Source organism: Daphnia pulicaria, chromosome 3, assembly GCF_021234035.1.
Source record: "Daphnia pulicaria isolate SC F1-1A chromosome 3, SC_F0-13Bv2, whole genome shotgun sequence".
Classification (NCBI taxonomy): Eukaryota; Metazoa; Arthropoda; class Branchiopoda; order Diplostraca; family Daphniidae; genus Daphnia; species Daphnia pulicaria.
Window position 1 is genome coordinate 12,773,579 of NC_060915.1, and position 16,038 is coordinate 12,789,616.

Consider the following 16,038-nt stretch of genomic DNA (forward strand, 5'->3'; position numbering starts at 1 on the left):
ACGCTGCCGATCCCGACAGTTGGCAAGATTTATTGTGACACGGGCCAACCTCTCAAGTGTGTTGATAATTGACAATCAAAAATTGGGAGATTAATTTACCTGGGATTGAAAAAAAAATAACAATTAAGAAATTATTAACCTGGAATCGTCTGGGATTGAAAAAATTGACAATTGACAAGGTCCTTGGGTATACGCCTTCGGGTTATTGTGGCTATTGGGATAACTATGTATTCGTTTTTTGTCATCCCCCCCCCCAAGATGGCAGTACAATAGCTGGAAATAATGGCAAATGTTGAGGTGAAAGAGGTGGCAGTAAAATCGGGGCAATATATAAACCATAATCGTTCATTTTGTAATGATGGGTGTGGTCGCTAGGGGAACCATATGTATAGGGTAGTGAGGGAATGGTATCGTTAAATTCGTTATGTGCAATCTTTATGCATGGCTGTGTTCTTAATAGAGTTTTTTATATCGGTGCATCATGTCGCACATTGCAGGTCCGTCGCCCAAAAAATTTAGGTCGTCTTTGGCGACTTCATTGAATGTTCCTGTGTCCAGCAATAACCAAATTTCCCATACAGCGATTAAAGATCTGTCTTTAGAGACACAATCGTAAGCACAACCTTGATGTATTTTCTATGTATATTTTTAAATAATCATTTGCGATTTAACGTAACCGTATGTCTGCGCTACAAAGGTCTAAAAATGTTTAGTGGATGTCATGTGATTTCTTATCGGCTTCCCATTGGTTTAAACGTTGTGTGAACGGTTTCCCATTGGTTCGGTAGTTTAGTCATGTTTAGGGAACAGTTGGCGTTCACACTTTGCGCTTTTCGGCATTATTTTCTTTATCAGCTGAATCTGCGTGAAAAACTACAGGGAAAGATGTAGTTTACATCGTGATTAGTTTAACATTTAAATTAGATATTTGTAATTTCAGAAACGCCACAGTCCTGGTATTGTGAGCAGCGTTCGTCATTTGTTTTATGTTTTGATTGTCATTTCTAAGGGATTCATTTATGTAGTTTACATGAAATTACAGGGAATAATATAGTTGAGTTTCGTTAGGCACTTCTAACGATTTCTTTTTATCGAAATAATTGTTTGAGCCCCAAAACACGGCTATTTTTTAAATGAATAATTAGGAGGTTGTCATTTTATTTCAAATTTAACGAATTATTTTGACGTGGATCGCAAGACGTCGGGACCATCAAATCACAAATGTTGTTACTCGCCAGCAAATACTTTGTTTCCATGATCATGGAAAATGGAAAAACAATGGAAAAAATCTCGTAGGCGGCATGCATCAAATGGCCATTTTTATATTTCTATTATTATTATTTATTTGTCAAAAGAGTGTCCATCAAGTGTCTCATTTATTAGAAAATGGAGTATTTCACTGATGATGTTTGGTTTACGGCACTTTAGCCAAACACCAGACACTTGATGGACACCCTATTGACAAATAAATAATAATAATAGAAATATAAAAATGGCCATTTGGTGCATGCCGCCTACGAGATTTTTTCCATTGATTTTCCATTTTCCATGATCATGAAAATGGAAAAACAATGGAAAAAATTTGGCATGATCATAGAAAATGGAAAATCAATGGAAAAAATCTCGTAGTCGGCATGCACCAAATGGCCATTTTTATATTTCTATTATTATTATTTATTTGTCAATAGGGTGTCCATCAAGTGTCTGGTGTTTGGCAAAAGTGCCGTAAACCAAACATCATCAGTGAAATACACCATTTTACTGAGTGATGGATCGGGAACAATAAAGGCTGAAGGCTGGGGTCAACCTGGTTTGGCCTTCTTCGAATCTGTTATTGTAAGTAATTAATTTTCATCAATCGTTTCCCGTTAATTTATTGTTATTTTATAAAAAAACTAGGTCGGCTTATGTTATAGCTTATCTAGCTTTGCCATTAGGGATCTCAAGGAGAGATTTTTTAAATTTTCCTGGTTAAAGAATCCCCTTTATATATCCGTGGGATCCTCTTCCAAAGCCATTCCGGATGCGGATATTGATATAGAAGACTTCAACTGGGATTTCATTTCACTTAGGGCGTTAAGTAGAAAAGGACAAGGTAATTACCTTGTACCATTATGGTATGCAATTTTCAACATGAAAAAATAAAAAGAATTAAAAAAAAAACCAACGCCATCTAGCGATCAACCTTTGATCTACATATGGTAAAAACGCCACTGCCATCTAGTGGTCAATTTTGGAACTACTTCCAATAACTTTTCTCCTTTTGATTTACAACTTTTAGTCTCGATTTAAGTCTTAGAAAAAATACTATACATATTCATATCTATCAGGGTCAATTATCAGTAGGCCTGCATGTTACTTATAATATCTTACTTATAAACAGTGATTTATTGATCAATTTCCCTTGATGTATAGTATTTTCTAAGACTTGAACCGTGACCAAAAGTAGTAATAATTATGTAGAAAAGTTTTGGGGTTTAGTTTCAAATGTGACCGCTAGATGGCAGTGGCGTCTTTTAACCTGATGTAGATCAAAATTTGATCGCTAGATGTCGGGATTTTTTTTTTGCATGTTGGAAACGGCGCGCCATATTTAATGCTTGTTTGGTCCAATGATAGTTGATGAACATAATTTCTTTTATTAGGGGAAACGTTCGCCATTGTAGGGGCCGTCATCGACGATTCGGGGGACATCGTTATCAATGTCAACAACAGAAACCTAACAAAGAGGGACATTACAATTACCGATCAGCTTAACGTAAAGGTATTGTTTAATTTTTTTGGACGTAACACCTGCCATCTATCGGACAAATTTGGAACTACACCCTAAACTATTTTTTCTAAGACTTCAATGGAGACTAATAGTTGTAATTCAAAAGTAGAAAAGTTTTGGGCGTAGTTTGAAATTTGACCGCTAGATGGCAGTGGCGTTTTAAACCTGATGTAGATCAAAATTTGATCGCTAGATGGCGGAATTTTTAATAACAATCGTGATACCTAACCTAACCAAACTATTATTATCTTCCAGGTCATCGTTACCATGTGGGCCAGGGCCGCCCAATTTGTCCAAGCCCTACACGATAGCAATCAAGATTCCCCCGTGGTTGCCTTTTGTGGGGTGCGCCGGAACATGTTTCCGCAGAAGCATTCGTTGGTTGTCATCGATTGCTTCGATGACACCTTTATTGATGTAAGTATTTAAATGATTTATTAAAATCATTATTAGTTTTCCTGCTTTTGAATAATTGCGCTTAAATCAGAATTGTCATGACAATTCTTAATAGCTTAAATTAGAATTGTCATGACAATTCTAATTTAAGCGCAATTATTCACATAATATAATTGATATAATAATATAAATTATAATAATTGCGCTTCAATTAGAATTGTCAATTATTATAATTTATATTATTATACCATTTATTATTATTGTATCTTTTAAATAATAACGATTTTAGTCAAACATTTTTCATTTCTATTGCAGTTTTCACCGGTATGCCGCCAAGCGCAAGAAATTCAAGATTACTTGATCAGGACTAAAAAGGAGCAAGATACAGTTGCCATTCCTGAGAATTCAGAGGATAAATCAAGAAAATGAAAAAAGGAAAATTGTTAATGGCACACCAAGATACAATTTCATTTAATAAATCGAAGTCCTCATTCCACAATATGTCGAGCCAATTTACAGTAATAAAAGCGTCGCCGAAATCATTTCAAAAGAGATAAGACAACTCAAAAAGTTGTTACCCAACGAGCGCGCCATGCAAAATATATTTTGTATTTTTCTTTTTACCTTAGTCGGATAACGGGTCGACAGATGAATAGTCTATTTTGTGAGTGATGTTCGGTGATGTTGAACAAGTTGTCCACTTCAAAGATTTGAATACCTTGACCGTAAACCAGGATTTTGGGCAAAGAAGTTTTGGAGGCACCCACAGACACGTCCAGACCTTGAATGTCGGATATGTCGCAGCAAACGGGCGAGAGCCATCTAAGTCGAGTGTCTTCTCGTTTCCAGAGGATCAGTCGTTGGTCCAGTGACACGCTTAAACACAAATTGTTGGCCAGCAAGGCCACCCCTGTTAACGTATTTAAATTAAGGTGATGAAGCAGAACACAATTTTTTAAAAAAGGAATTCAAACATCAACGAATCTTCATAATAAAAATGTTTCTCGCAACATTGACCACATTGTTTTCATTGTTGTGATAGTGAAGTTGCCTTGTGTTCAATGACTCGGATGCAGTTGTTTGAAGAGCTTTTAAAATGTCTTCAAAGCTTAAGAACAGCACCTGCTTTTGAAACGAAAGACATGAGTTATGTATAATCACACCAAAGCAAGCCAACCATAATACCTTGATATTTGCAGCTGCTGGCCTGGATTCAAAGTCTTCCAGTACATTTCTGGACCTTGTTTTCCCATAAGGAAAGAAGGTGGACGATACAATCTGAAAAGCGGGCCGGCGTGCTGGTGAGATAATATGCATTAGATAATTTTCAGAACTTATAAATCACACGACCACAGCTCGAAGGGGGGAAAAAAGTACCAAGGGCTAAAAACTAGTGATGAAATCAAATGCGAATGATCTTACTCTATTATCATGAATTAGGTCTGAAACACTGTGTGGCGATGGACGCCTTCGCCATTTCGAAAACCTATATTTCGGCCGATATATCTGTATCACGAAATTCGTAACACCAAGTAACACCAAATTCTAGACTTAAAAACAACATCAAGAAGCAAACTCGAAACTTACACGCCATCTAGGAATGGTGATTCCATTCATATATTATGGATTTATCTGCTAGATGGCGTACCTCTGACACGGACTAATAAATTTGTTAGAAATTGAGGTAGGAATTTGTTTAGTTCCGCATGAGCATTACGAGCGAAATCATTCAAAATGCCGAAAAGAGGCAAGAAAAAAAGTACTTTCACACCAGACAGGCAGAAGATTATTAATAAGGCGCAGAAAAGGGCGGCAAGCGAGGAATGCAGCCGTTTAGATTTTGATTTAGTGGAAGAAAATCGAATATCGGTAACCAATTTGTGGTTTATTTTGAAAACGTACAATACTTAAATTCGCAATTAATGCAGTTGTTTTCTGCAAATGATTTGGCGCCATCTGAAGAACAATTGATTGATGTGGACATAGAAATTGAGGTAGGATTCCAAATATATTAGTCTGTTTGTTAGTATTCTGATGATAAGAAAGCAATAAAGTCCATTTTAATTGTGCTTGCAGTTTCAAAATGAATCCTCAGAAGTTCAAGACATGGACAGCAATGCTCTGGTGATTGAAATTATAACTGAAGTAGCAACAGGAGGAGAATTATCTCTATTGGAATCATCAGAGGAGTTTTTAACTGAAAATACGATTAGTCTGGACTTGAAAGAACCGCCAACAGCTAATCAACTAGCTGATTTTGAAAAAAACCCAATAACTGCACTTATGGCTTTGGCAACTAATTCTGGACTGGGAAGGTTTTCGGCAACTCGAAATCTTTACAGCAGTGGTATGGCACCTGTATATAATATTTCCTTTAGAATATGTCGTAATCTAAGCAACGTCGTTTCATGAGATTTTTTTTTCATTTAGCAAATGACTTACCGAAAGTCACTGAACAATTGCTTCATGAACTAAAGGATAATCTTAGAAATGAGGATAAAGGAGAAATAGTTGATAGATTTCAGCAGTTTTTTAACACCAATGCACTGTTGGTTGGTTGTGCAAGCTGTGGCATCAGGGAATTTGTAATGGGGAAAACAACGTACCACTACATTCCTGTAGAACAATTGTCAATTCTCCTTCTCACAAATGAACAAATCGCTTCCTATACCTCCGTTCCAGACCAATACAAACCGGTTATTAGTGTTTACAAATTTGAGAGAACAGGTATGATCTTACTTGAATCCCTATCGCCAAACACGTAAAAGCAAAGTTGAAGTTATTATGTGGTGTGTGGTGTAAATGCACAAAACAATCACTTTAGAATTACGATTTTACTTTTCTTGAAATTCCATATCACATAAGAGTATTTGCACAGAGCAAAGAGCAGAAGAATCTATCTATTGATTTGATTTGTGTCTCTGGCCATGGCGCATCTATCTATTGTTGTTAGAAAAGAAAAGTTGATTTCGTCTGTTTCCTAATATCTGGCTGGTCTGTGACAGCGGTGTCAGTCAAGCAAAATCACACTATTTGCGTAATATACGCTTCAACGTTTCTTGACGCTTGTTTGGCAATTAAAATATAATCTCTAACCAATTTTGCGAAATAAATAGGTCTTCTTTATCATTTGCATCGTGAGCTTGTCAAAAATGGAACTGCTGCTATTTGTTCAAAATGCCACAGCAACATTATGGTTGGTAAGCCATCAATACCGAAATTGGCCATTGCTGCTGGAATTGACTTTGGGAACTATGATCGCATTGGTTTAGAACCTCTAACAATCGTGGAAGAATTACTGATATCTAAAAGTAGACTTTATGTTTCCATTGTTAAGCTGATTGGCAGTAGAGCTCAAGAGAGACAGTCAGCCAAAAAAGGCCACGTAATTATATTTCCTCAGCCTGACGGACCATTAAAGTTAGCTGAGCTTCAAAGGATGAATTCATCCATTGGTAAATATAACTAATCAATAATTGATCGATGCAATAACTAACATCAAATATTAAAATAATTAGATGGTGAAGAATATCCAAGAATTGAAAATCTGGAAGATTATATTTTTGTGTGCATCGTTGGATCACGCTTTTTAAACAACACACTCGTCCCTTCCACATTTCCTGACGTTTTGGAACTAAAAGTGAGGGTTGGCGTAATTTACCTATGGCTTAGTGCGTTAAAACATATCAACCCATTTTACCGCAACATCGAAATTATTGACACACCTGCGATGCGTTCACAGTTAGAACAGATTACAATAAATTTGATTACTAATGCCACAGTAGTCGAAAATGAAAGCGATATCACAATAGATAGGATTGCTACTCAAGAAGAAACAACGACATCTGTAGAAGAACGCGAAGAAGATACTGTTCGTCTGATGCCAACTATCCTTCTTAAACGTGATATCCCGATCACACAAGGTCAAACTGATTCGGTGCGCACTGCATTTGAGGGATTAATGGGTGAGGGGTGTTGAATAATGTACATTCTGTTTAGAAAATAATGTATTTTTCTAAATTCGCAATTTTTATTTTGAATTTTATAGAAACGATTCAATGTAAAAGATCAACAAGTGAACCAGAATACATCAACAACCAGGCTGTTGGTATTCACGAGCACCGAGAAAATATTAACCAGGTAAAAATATCTAAGATTTAAACTAAACTATTTACATACCTAAAATTGAAAATATCCAATTTAGATTCACGTCGATATGGAACATACCCCCTTCAACGAATTTGAGGATAACAACCTTCTTTTCTACACATCTTTCCCATTTTTATTTATGCTTGGAAACGGTTTGAAGAAAAAGGGCACACTCTCAACTGAAACAATTCGACATCTTATGTTGCAGTTCACAGCACGTTTTTCAAACTGTGAAAGACTTATATTCCTTCTATTCGATCAATTACAACGGCATTCGGCTGCACGCGTTGTTGCATCCCGTGTAAAATGTAATCAAAGCTCTTTTGATGCCTTTGCCAAATGGGTGAGTGACCCAACATTCTCCATAGAGCTCCAGGAAGCTGCGAAAAACCCTGCGGCTGAATCGTCATTGAAGCTTTTACAAAAACTAAACAAGCACATCAAATCTACTACAAGTATGGTCCCTTACACAGTCGCACAACGCAGTGCTTCAATTAAAAATCTTATGGCAATGCGATACATGTACGGGATGCCGAGCATATTTTTTACCTACGCGCCTGACTACGTTTATGGCAAATTAAATTTAAGAATGTCGATCGGCCAAAAAGAAAATGAGGGATTTCCTGCAAATGGATTTGGATTAACAGAAGCACTTCAGCAAGGTGATTCCATATTCCACGATGTTCCAATAGCGCCACACAACCTCGCGGTACTTAATGCTAAAGGACCCGTGGCTGCTGCAGAATACTTTAGACTTCTCACTGAATCTGTTTTCCATATTCTTTTGGGCACACCCGCCGAACATTGTTCCAAAAGAACAGAACCTCTACCAGCTAGAAAGCGTGGGGTATTTGGAGTACCTATTGCATCTTTTGGAACGGTTGAAGAACAGGGTCGGGGTTCTTTGCACCTGCACGTCGTGTGCTGGGGTGGACTGCCTGGGCATCTTCTTCAGTCGTCCGCAACCTTCCCTGTCTTAATTGATGCAGTCGCTGAAGCCCTAAATGGGATGGTGAAGGCCGAGGTTGATCCTTTAATTCAAGCTGGTCAACTGATCAATCAAATCAACAGGATAGCACCACCAAGACCATGCCTTATCACTGCTAGTAATCCGATTGCCAATCCAGAGAAATTTTATGAGGAAGTAAACTCTGCTGCCATAATGTGTAATTGCCATAGTCATACAGAGACATGTCATAAAGGAAAAATAGGAAAAATATGCTGCAGATGTCGCAGGCCGCAAGGTCTGGTATCTGAAACCAGCTGTGTTCAAATCGAGGCAGCTAATGGCATCAACAATCAAGCTTCTTATAACGTTCTCGAAAAAGTCCAACAACCGTTGCGTTCATCCTTAAAAAGCAGAAACATTTCAAAATTGCCGATTCCGGAGAGAGACAAAAGATTAGTAATGTGGGAACTAATGCGCCGATTAATGGAAAAAATTCGCGATGAGGACTCAAGTAATGTATTTTTCTTGGCTATTTATTGAAATTGTTCTGAAAATTTCTAACTTGTTAAGGTGATGGACTACAGTTGACGGATCATTTACAGAGCAAGTTTTTAGACCTTACTCAGGAACAGAAGGATCGAATAAATGCCATATTTCCAAAACGGAATGGACTCATCGTGGAATACAATGAAATCATAACTGCTTTACTTGGGTGTAATACCAATGTAAGTATATTGGGGAGTGACGAGCAAGCCAAATGCACTCTTTTGTATTTGCTTAAATATGTGACCAAGCCTAGTATTGAGATCACGCACAGCCTTAGTCTAATTAGTCACGCGCGACGTACTATAGAAAAACATCCTTCAGTTGCACAAGACACTGGAACTGAGCAACGTACAGCCATGCATTTCCTCAATCGAGTGGCAAATAAAATAAGCAGCACCGTTGAAGTATCTGCCCCATTTGCATCTCTTGCTATATTAGGTAAAACAATTGTGTTGCTCAAAGTGTAGAACTGTTGACCGAAATAATCCTTATGATTCCCTACCAAACACCTAAAATAACCGAATGAACAATGTTATCTTTATCAGGAGCACCAGCTGAATTTTCTTCGGTAACCTTCTTCAAGGTGTTTGTCAAAGAAGCTATTGAATTTGTCAAAAAACATCCTGACTACACTGCTTCTGATCTCTCTATCGAAAGCAATAGTGAGTTCCAAACGTTACCGGGTGATGAAGAAGAAGAAGATGACGCTGATACCGTAGTAAACAATCAATTCAAATTAATTAATTCACAACTTTCTTATGTTGGGAATTATTCAATCAATTTTTATTCCAACATTTCACAGAATGGTGGTGACAATAATCTCCCATCTGAAGGGATAGACATGGAAGAATTATCTGAATTGTTGAATGAAGAATTACAGCCAGAGATTTTGTGCCCTGAATATGATTCCAGTGAAGAAGGTGACAGCTCTTCTACGGTACCAATCTACACTGGAGCAACAGGAAAAATTGCGGTTCCACAACACATTCATTATAGCTACCGAGGGAACCACTTTCAGAACTACAGTCTCTATGAATTTGCGTCAATTGTTGATGTTGTTCCCAAAAAAAAAGAGAATAACCAAGAAGACACTGGCACTGTAACGAGTCAGGACACAATTAAGGAGAACAGCAATAAGGTAAGTAGGCCAGAAGTCCCAGTTTACTATATGAAATGTATAATTTCTTTTTTAACAATTAGAGAAAATGTGGTCGTCCTGAAAATGGATGTTTTAAATTTGCAAACTCCCATCCCTTGCACGAAACACACGTTATGCGATTAAGATCAAAACCAAAAGTCCCAGTAGTGAAATATGCACCAGGACCACCACCTTCCAAACCGACAATTCTAACAGATGCATGGAAGAAAAAAGCTAGAGAGTTTGCTACTTTCTTTCTAGTCCTATTCCGACCATGGGGGTAATGTTACACTTGTAGAAAGTTTTTCGGTACTAGGTATTAATTACGAGTTGTTTACATCTAAACAACAGCTATAAAACCAATGGAAACGGGACTCTTCCTGGAGATTTGTCATGGAATCAATTGTGCTCCTTTATCAGGAACCTTGAAGACGGGATAAATGGGAGAGGCGCTTCTTTTTTGGACACCGTAAGAATGGCATGGATAAAAAACTTGGCTCACAACCTAAGAACGAGCGGAAAAGATCGTGCTGCGGTTCAAAAATTTGGAAGAAGAGCTGCAACGATATGGGGTGTCCCAGATTCTTCAATGCCAATTTTACTTAACGGGTTAGATAATTTACCTCACAAAGACAGTGAAGAGACCGCTCAGGAAGAATTGGCCCAAATCGCTATTGACCTTATCCGAGCTGAAGCCGCTGCTGATGATCAACTGAATCATCCGAACTATAAATATCATCAATATCTTCAAGGAACAACTGCTGCACTATCAAAAATCATGGGAAGTATTGATAACATGCCAGCATCACTGACAGCGCCTAGGCCTTTAGGCTATGACAACGCAAGAGCATTACTTCATCTAGATGCAGATAATGAACCTTCAATAGAAGAAATATTATTAAAGCTGAAGAAAGATGACGTAAGTCCCAATGAAAAAATGAAGTTACCAACGTAAGACAATTTCGCTGCTTTATTTATGATAGGAAAGAGAAGAAGTTCAAAGGAATGATGAAATGGATGTTGTTCCTGGTGAAAGAGGACCACATATAGTCGATGAACCGGCCGTCGACACGAACCTACTAAATTCTTGCCAATCCGCAATACTAAAGCAATGCGAATCGTATTTCCAGGTAAAACAAGTCTTAATAAACATGTATAATAAATAAAGAATGCTAACCTAACCTTCTTCGAATAGAAAAAGCAAGATTCGGAACTAAGGGGATCCTTATGCCCAGCCCCACTACAATTGCTCGTACATGGTGGTCCTGGAACAGGAAAATCTTTTCTGACCAGATGCATTTACAAAAAAGCAAAAGAACTAGGTTATATCGTTAGATGTGCAGCACCAACCGGAATAGCCGCAGGAAATTTGCCTGGTGGAAGGACGATCCACAATCTTTTTGGATTTTCAATCAAGGATTTGAAGTCTTCAACGGAACTGCCTGATTTATCTATTCAGGCTGTAAATGATTTAAAATACCGTCTAAAACCCGAAGAATTGATTATGATAATCATAGATGAGGTTTCTTACATATCACCTGAATTTCTGGGCCATATCGATAAACGTCTGAAGCAACTGACCGGAAAAAAAGATATTCCATATGGAGGTAACATGGTAGCAATCTTACTTAGTTTAGTTAATGGACATACTCATGATCATAACACAATTTTTTTTTAAGGTATCGCAGTTCTGTTAATGGGGGACTTTTATCAATTGCCACCGGTTGCAGCTACTTACACCCTCTATAGTGCTGTTGTAAAAATGTTTACGGAATCCAAGGAAATAGAACACAATCCCGCTGGACCACGATCCAGAGGAGCACAACTTTTCAGCATGTGCAATAAATTTGACCTAACGCAGCAGATGAGAGCAGCTGAAGATGAGAGTCACACTAATATGCTCGACAAAATGAGAAATCCCATTCAAGGAAGGAGTTACATCGATTCTGAATGTGTATCAAAGATTAAAACGCTACAAACATCAGACATCGTAAATGACCCACTCTGGTCATGGGCACCAATAATTGTCACAAGCAACAAAGAACGTCTTGTGATTAACGATTTCCAGTCGAAAAGGTGGAGTAGTCATTTTAATACGCCGCGGTTTGTATGGAAAATTCCGCTGGTTGGTAACTTGGCTACTGTAATACCAAATGAGCTACACTCAATTTTTTACGATAATTGCAAGGCTCTAATTGGATGTTTCGTCTGTGGTGCCCCAGGTAATCAAAACTAAGATTTTTTGAAATTCTTCATTAGGTCTTTTTTATATTGTAGGATATCTGACAAAAAACATCAACCCTTCCCGAGGTCTATCGAATGGGACCCGAATAATTTACGATTCCATTACTTTAGATGAGAAGGAGAACATGCATAGTGTGATGGAGCAGCTCCTACTAAAAAGTGGCAGAGATATTGAGTTACAATTCCCACCCAAGTATATTCATGTCGAAATTCCTGACGCTGAAGCAGTCATGTTTGAGGATATCACGATGACCCCAGGTAAGGTAGTAATCCCTATCGCTATGAACAATCCTGAAAATCATCAGGTACAAGTTCCATTTCGTAATGAAGCTGTAAGGGTTGATGCAAAATCGCATGGAGTCGAGCTGGGGTTTTCTTGTACTGTGCACAAAATGCAGGGGTTGACATGCGATCGTGTGATAATTGACGTCAACAAACGTCCATTTCAACCACAAATTTGTTATCACGGACTTTATGTTGCTTTTTCGCGTGTAAAACGAGGCGAACATATCCGTTTACTCCCTCTTCAACCCACGTCTTGCAACTTTAATCACCTTTACCAATTAAAACCACCCTCCACTCTAATGACATGGGCCCAAGGATATAATAAAGATGGTTTGTGGTCGTCCTTGAACGTGCCACCGCAAAGTAGAGTGTTGCAAAACAAGAAAAGAAAAAGAAATGACGGCAAGAAATAAAAATGCTTTTAAATCTCAATTCTTAATATGAAATGTCTTGAATACTGTGTTTCTACCCAACGAAGTTGTCTAATTTTCCCATCTGAAGCTCTGAATTTTCCCAATAAAGTTGTCTAATTTTCCCATAAAACTTGATGCTTGATGAACTTGATGTAAAATATTTATGCACAAAAATAAATTAAAGAAAATAATTATATTGGATGGCTCAAAAAAAAATACAGCTAAGCAATAATAAACAAAAATATTTCCAAAAATATTCAATTCGTCGACGAGAGAGAACAAGTACCACGGGTGTCCAACACAAGTAAAACAGAAATCGAAACCAGCATTAAAGGTGTCCAGCTAAGTGTAGCGTCCACCGTCATACACGTTCACGATCTGGCTCGAGGAGTCCGCCCTTATCAGGTAACGGCCCCCCCGTGAACTAGACCCTTAAACACTAGATCCTCTTCCATGTAATACTATGTGAAGACTGTGGCAATGAAGACGTGACGGACCGTCTCTTCATTCTTCAGTACCATCAGCGTAGACTTGCCGACGCCCGGATGGACAAGGTGGGTGGACATACAATGCAATAAACAATACATACAAACATACAAAAAGTGACTCACCGTTGTGTTTAAATCCAAGCATGTATCCAATGAAATCCAGAACACATATATCCAATGAAACACCGAGTCACTGACCACACACAAAAGAAAATAAATGTAACTGTAGACGGCAATGTCAAGGCATGTATCCAATGAAATATTCATAGACTCGCACAATATGTGACTCAAGCCTCCAGCAAACACCACGTGGAAATAAAAAAAAAAAAAATCAAAGATTCAATCAATAATCGGTATTAAAAAAGTTACCAATAAATACAACTCACCAATGATTCCAATTCAATGTATCCAATGAAATATTCACAGACTCGTACAATATGTGACTCAAGCCTCCAGCAAACACCACGTGGAAATTTAAACAAAAAAAAATTAAAGATCAGTAGCTCTGTTCTCTTACTACGCGACCACGCGACTAACAATGCAAGCGTCAGGACAGACAGTATAGTCAGTATAAGTCGCGTAGTGGTGGTGGCGCTGATTTCCGGCATTGATTTGGCAGCTAGCGCCACTAGTGGCCTGAAAAAGGTGTAAAATCAAATTTGACAGGCCTTAATGTCCAGTCATTCAGGCCAGTAAAAAATATTTTCAGGCCACTGGTCTGAATGTCCGGCACCCATAGACCCAATACAAAATATTTTTAAATAAATTAAAACTTTGAGAGTAATGAAAAGGTTTGTATCAATATCTTTCAACCATATCATGTGAGAAACATAACAGCCAAAACGGCACTTCCAATCGCCGAAATACCAGCTAGACATTTTAACTCCATAGATTGAGGCAAATCTAATATCAAGCTGCTATGAGCCAGCAAACAATAGAGAGCAAGTCAACCACATCAGGGATAATCAAATCATCTTTGGCGTACTGTGGTAACATAGAGAAATGGGAAATGGAGAGAAACCAGAAGGCAGTGAATGAGAAATAAGGACTAGCTATGGAAGCAGGCAACGTTACTAAAAGGATTGATTTCTCAAGGACGTGATAGGAGAATAGGAAAAATGCAAGAGACACGTTGATCAAAGAGATATGCAAATTACGCGAACTGTTCTTAAAATATAGATGAAGTCCACAAGGGAAACTGAAAAGAGCTGTTAGCAGTAAACAATATCTAGCGATAGCGGTGGGTTCCATTATTCGTCGGATTTTGACCAAAACATTTAATGTGCACCAGAAGTTGGCAACATAATCTTCAAAAATTCCGCGGTTGAAAGGAAAGACTCTGGAGAGAACTTGTTGCAAAAGCCCATTATGAAATTGTAAAAATAGATACCAAATAATGGTAAAAGTGGCCAATGTTACAATCCCAATACTTATCAAATTTCAAAGTTGATATTAAGGAGGAACCCCTACGGTGACAAGAAGCCAGCAAATAGAAGAACATGGGTATAGCGTGATAAAGCTCCATTTGCTTAAAGTTTAGTTCTGCTGAAAAAACAACTTGAATGAGGTGACCAGGAAAAAAGATTCTATCGTGCAAGCTCTTTCAATGAAGCCAAAGTGCTAATAGCCAGATTTAGAGGAATGCAACCTATGATAACAAATAAATTAGCTTGTGACACTTTAACGGTAGAACATATAATTGGATACCTTGTGGCAGGACAATATTCCCAAGACAATGAGTGAGACGAAGTTAGCACAAAGAACCATAGATGCTTCATTGTTTTGCACCGTCTTGAAATTTATAAGCCAATTCCAAGGCATCAGGAGCTGTCAGTGGATGATCTTTTGATAGACCAACGACTATAATATGGAGTAAAATGTATCCTACATGATGGAAATTAGTAGTCAAAGTCAGTAGTCACATGAATATTCCAACGAAATTTTTAAATACCTCCATAATTTGTTGAATCCATTTTTCAGAGAGTTTGGCTGCAACACGTCACGATTATGCACTAAGTTTTTTGTGCACTGATACAAATTTAAAACAAACAGAAAACATGACGTATCCTAGGATGCAATGGCTACGAGTCTTTCGACCACGCTTGACAAAAGTAAAGGGAATGAAAATTGCGGAAAGAAGTAGTGGAAAATGGATACGGGCGTTCACATGCAAAGGCTCACAAACATGCAGTTGCCCTAAGACTAGAAAAGCTACACATGGGGATTACGGAAAAAAATAAATAAAAAAAACTTAAACAGATACGAACGAAAATATCCAGTAATACTCAAAGAAATTAAGTTAAGAAGGTTACCGAAATTTGGAATAAATCGGTCAAGTAGAAAAAAAGAAGATAGCAAAAGACCAAACTGACAATAAACCTTTTGGAGCCCAACTCCAAGAAGGTATCGATTACTACGATACGATACGATACATGACATGATCAGAAACTTAAGAGCCTTCGGTATACTAGAAGTATAACCCTCAGGGATAAATTAATTGACATGAAATTGAAAAAAAAAACTGTTGACAAATGAGAAATTAATTGACCTGAAACTCACAAAATTGACAATTGATAAATAAATGAATGTGAAATGGGCAAAATTGACAATGGCGACGACTATATAGAGGTCCATTGGCATTTATCCTAATAATCACT

General features: G+C 37.8%; 2 protein-coding genes and 2 long non-coding RNA genes across 9 annotated transcripts; 2 read left to right on the top strand and 2 right to left on the bottom strand.

Moving 5' to 3' along the window:
* The first annotated feature begins 458 nt into the window (after nt 1–458).
* LOC124328562 (replication factor A protein 1-like) lies at nt 459–3,668 on the top strand. Of its 2 annotated transcripts, none has more exons than XM_046787406.1 (6): nt 459–612; nt 1,689–1,836; nt 1,900–2,095; nt 2,646–2,764; nt 3,029–3,190; nt 3,485–3,668. In XM_046787406.1, exons 1-6 carry the CDS (start codon nt 482–484, stop codon nt 3,596–3,598), a joined length of 870 nt encoding a protein of 289 aa, XP_046643362.1. In that variant the 5' UTR covers nt 459–481; the 3' UTR covers nt 3,599–3,668. The 2 variants fall into 2 exon arrangements, with proteins under 2 accessions (XP_046643362.1, XP_046643363.1); XM_046787407.1 differs by lacking the exon at nt 459–612 and adding an exon at nt 1,213–1,292.
* An 85-nt stretch (nt 3,669–3,753) lies between these two features.
* On the bottom strand, nt 3,754–6,106 carry LOC124328621. Of its 4 annotated transcripts, XR_006916383.1 has the most exons (5): nt 5,909–6,106; nt 5,612–5,840; nt 4,592–5,525; nt 4,355–4,467; nt 3,754–4,294 (listed from the first exon to the last, which is right to left on the bottom strand). It is a non-coding gene; the product is annotated as an uncharacterized LOC124328621 (long non-coding RNA). The 4 variants fall into 4 exon arrangements; XR_006916382.1 differs by having other exon boundaries at nt 4,355–5,525; nt 5,776–5,840; XR_006916381.1 differs by having other exon boundaries at nt 3,754–4,291; nt 4,355–5,525.
* A 4,320-nt stretch (nt 6,107–10,426) lies between these two features.
* Nucleotides 10,427–12,520, top strand: LOC124329469 (ATP-dependent DNA helicase PIF1-like). Its single transcript, XM_046788528.1, has 6 exons — nt 10,427–10,870; nt 10,935–11,081; nt 11,147–11,558; nt 11,631–12,173; nt 12,229–12,453; nt 12,501–12,520. Exons 1-6 carry the CDS (start codon nt 10,427–10,429, stop codon nt 12,518–12,520), a joined length of 1,791 nt encoding a protein of 596 aa, XP_046644484.1.
* Nucleotides 12,521–13,123: 603 nt separating this feature from the next.
* Nucleotides 13,124–15,656, bottom strand: LOC124328600. 2 transcript variants are annotated; one of them, XR_006916332.1, is made up of 4 exons: nt 15,333–15,656; nt 15,089–15,265; nt 13,768–15,029; nt 13,124–13,574 (listed from the first exon to the last, which is right to left on the bottom strand). It is a non-coding gene; the product is annotated as an uncharacterized LOC124328600 (long non-coding RNA). The 2 variants fall into 2 exon arrangements; XR_006916331.1 differs by lacking the exon at nt 13,124–13,574 and adding an exon at nt 13,660–13,674.
* Nucleotides 15,657–16,038: the final 382 nt, after the last annotated feature.

Coding starts and splice junctions, on each gene's coding strand:
- LOC124329469 (XM_046788528.1), top strand. CDS start 10,427: ATGGCATGGATAAAAAACTTGGCTCACAACCTAAGAACGAGCGGAAAA. Junction 10,871..10,934: donor TAAAGCTGAAGAAAGATGAC/GTAAGTCCCAAT, acceptor TATTTATGATAG/GAAAGAGAAGAAGTTCAAAG. Junction 11,082..11,146: donor AATGCGAATCGTATTTCCAG/GTAAAACAAGTC, acceptor TTCTTCGAATAG/AAAAAGCAAGATTCGGAACT.
- LOC124328562 (XM_046787406.1), top strand. CDS start 482: ATGTCGCACATTGCAGGTCCGTCGCCCAAAAAATTTAGGTCGTCTTTG. Junction 2,765..3,028: donor CCGATCAGCTTAACGTAAAG/GTATTGTTTAAT, acceptor ATTATCTTCCAG/GTCATCGTTACCATGTGGGC. Junction 3,191..3,484: donor TCGATGACACCTTTATTGAT/GTAAGTATTTAA, acceptor TTTCTATTGCAG/TTTTCACCGGTATGCCGCCA.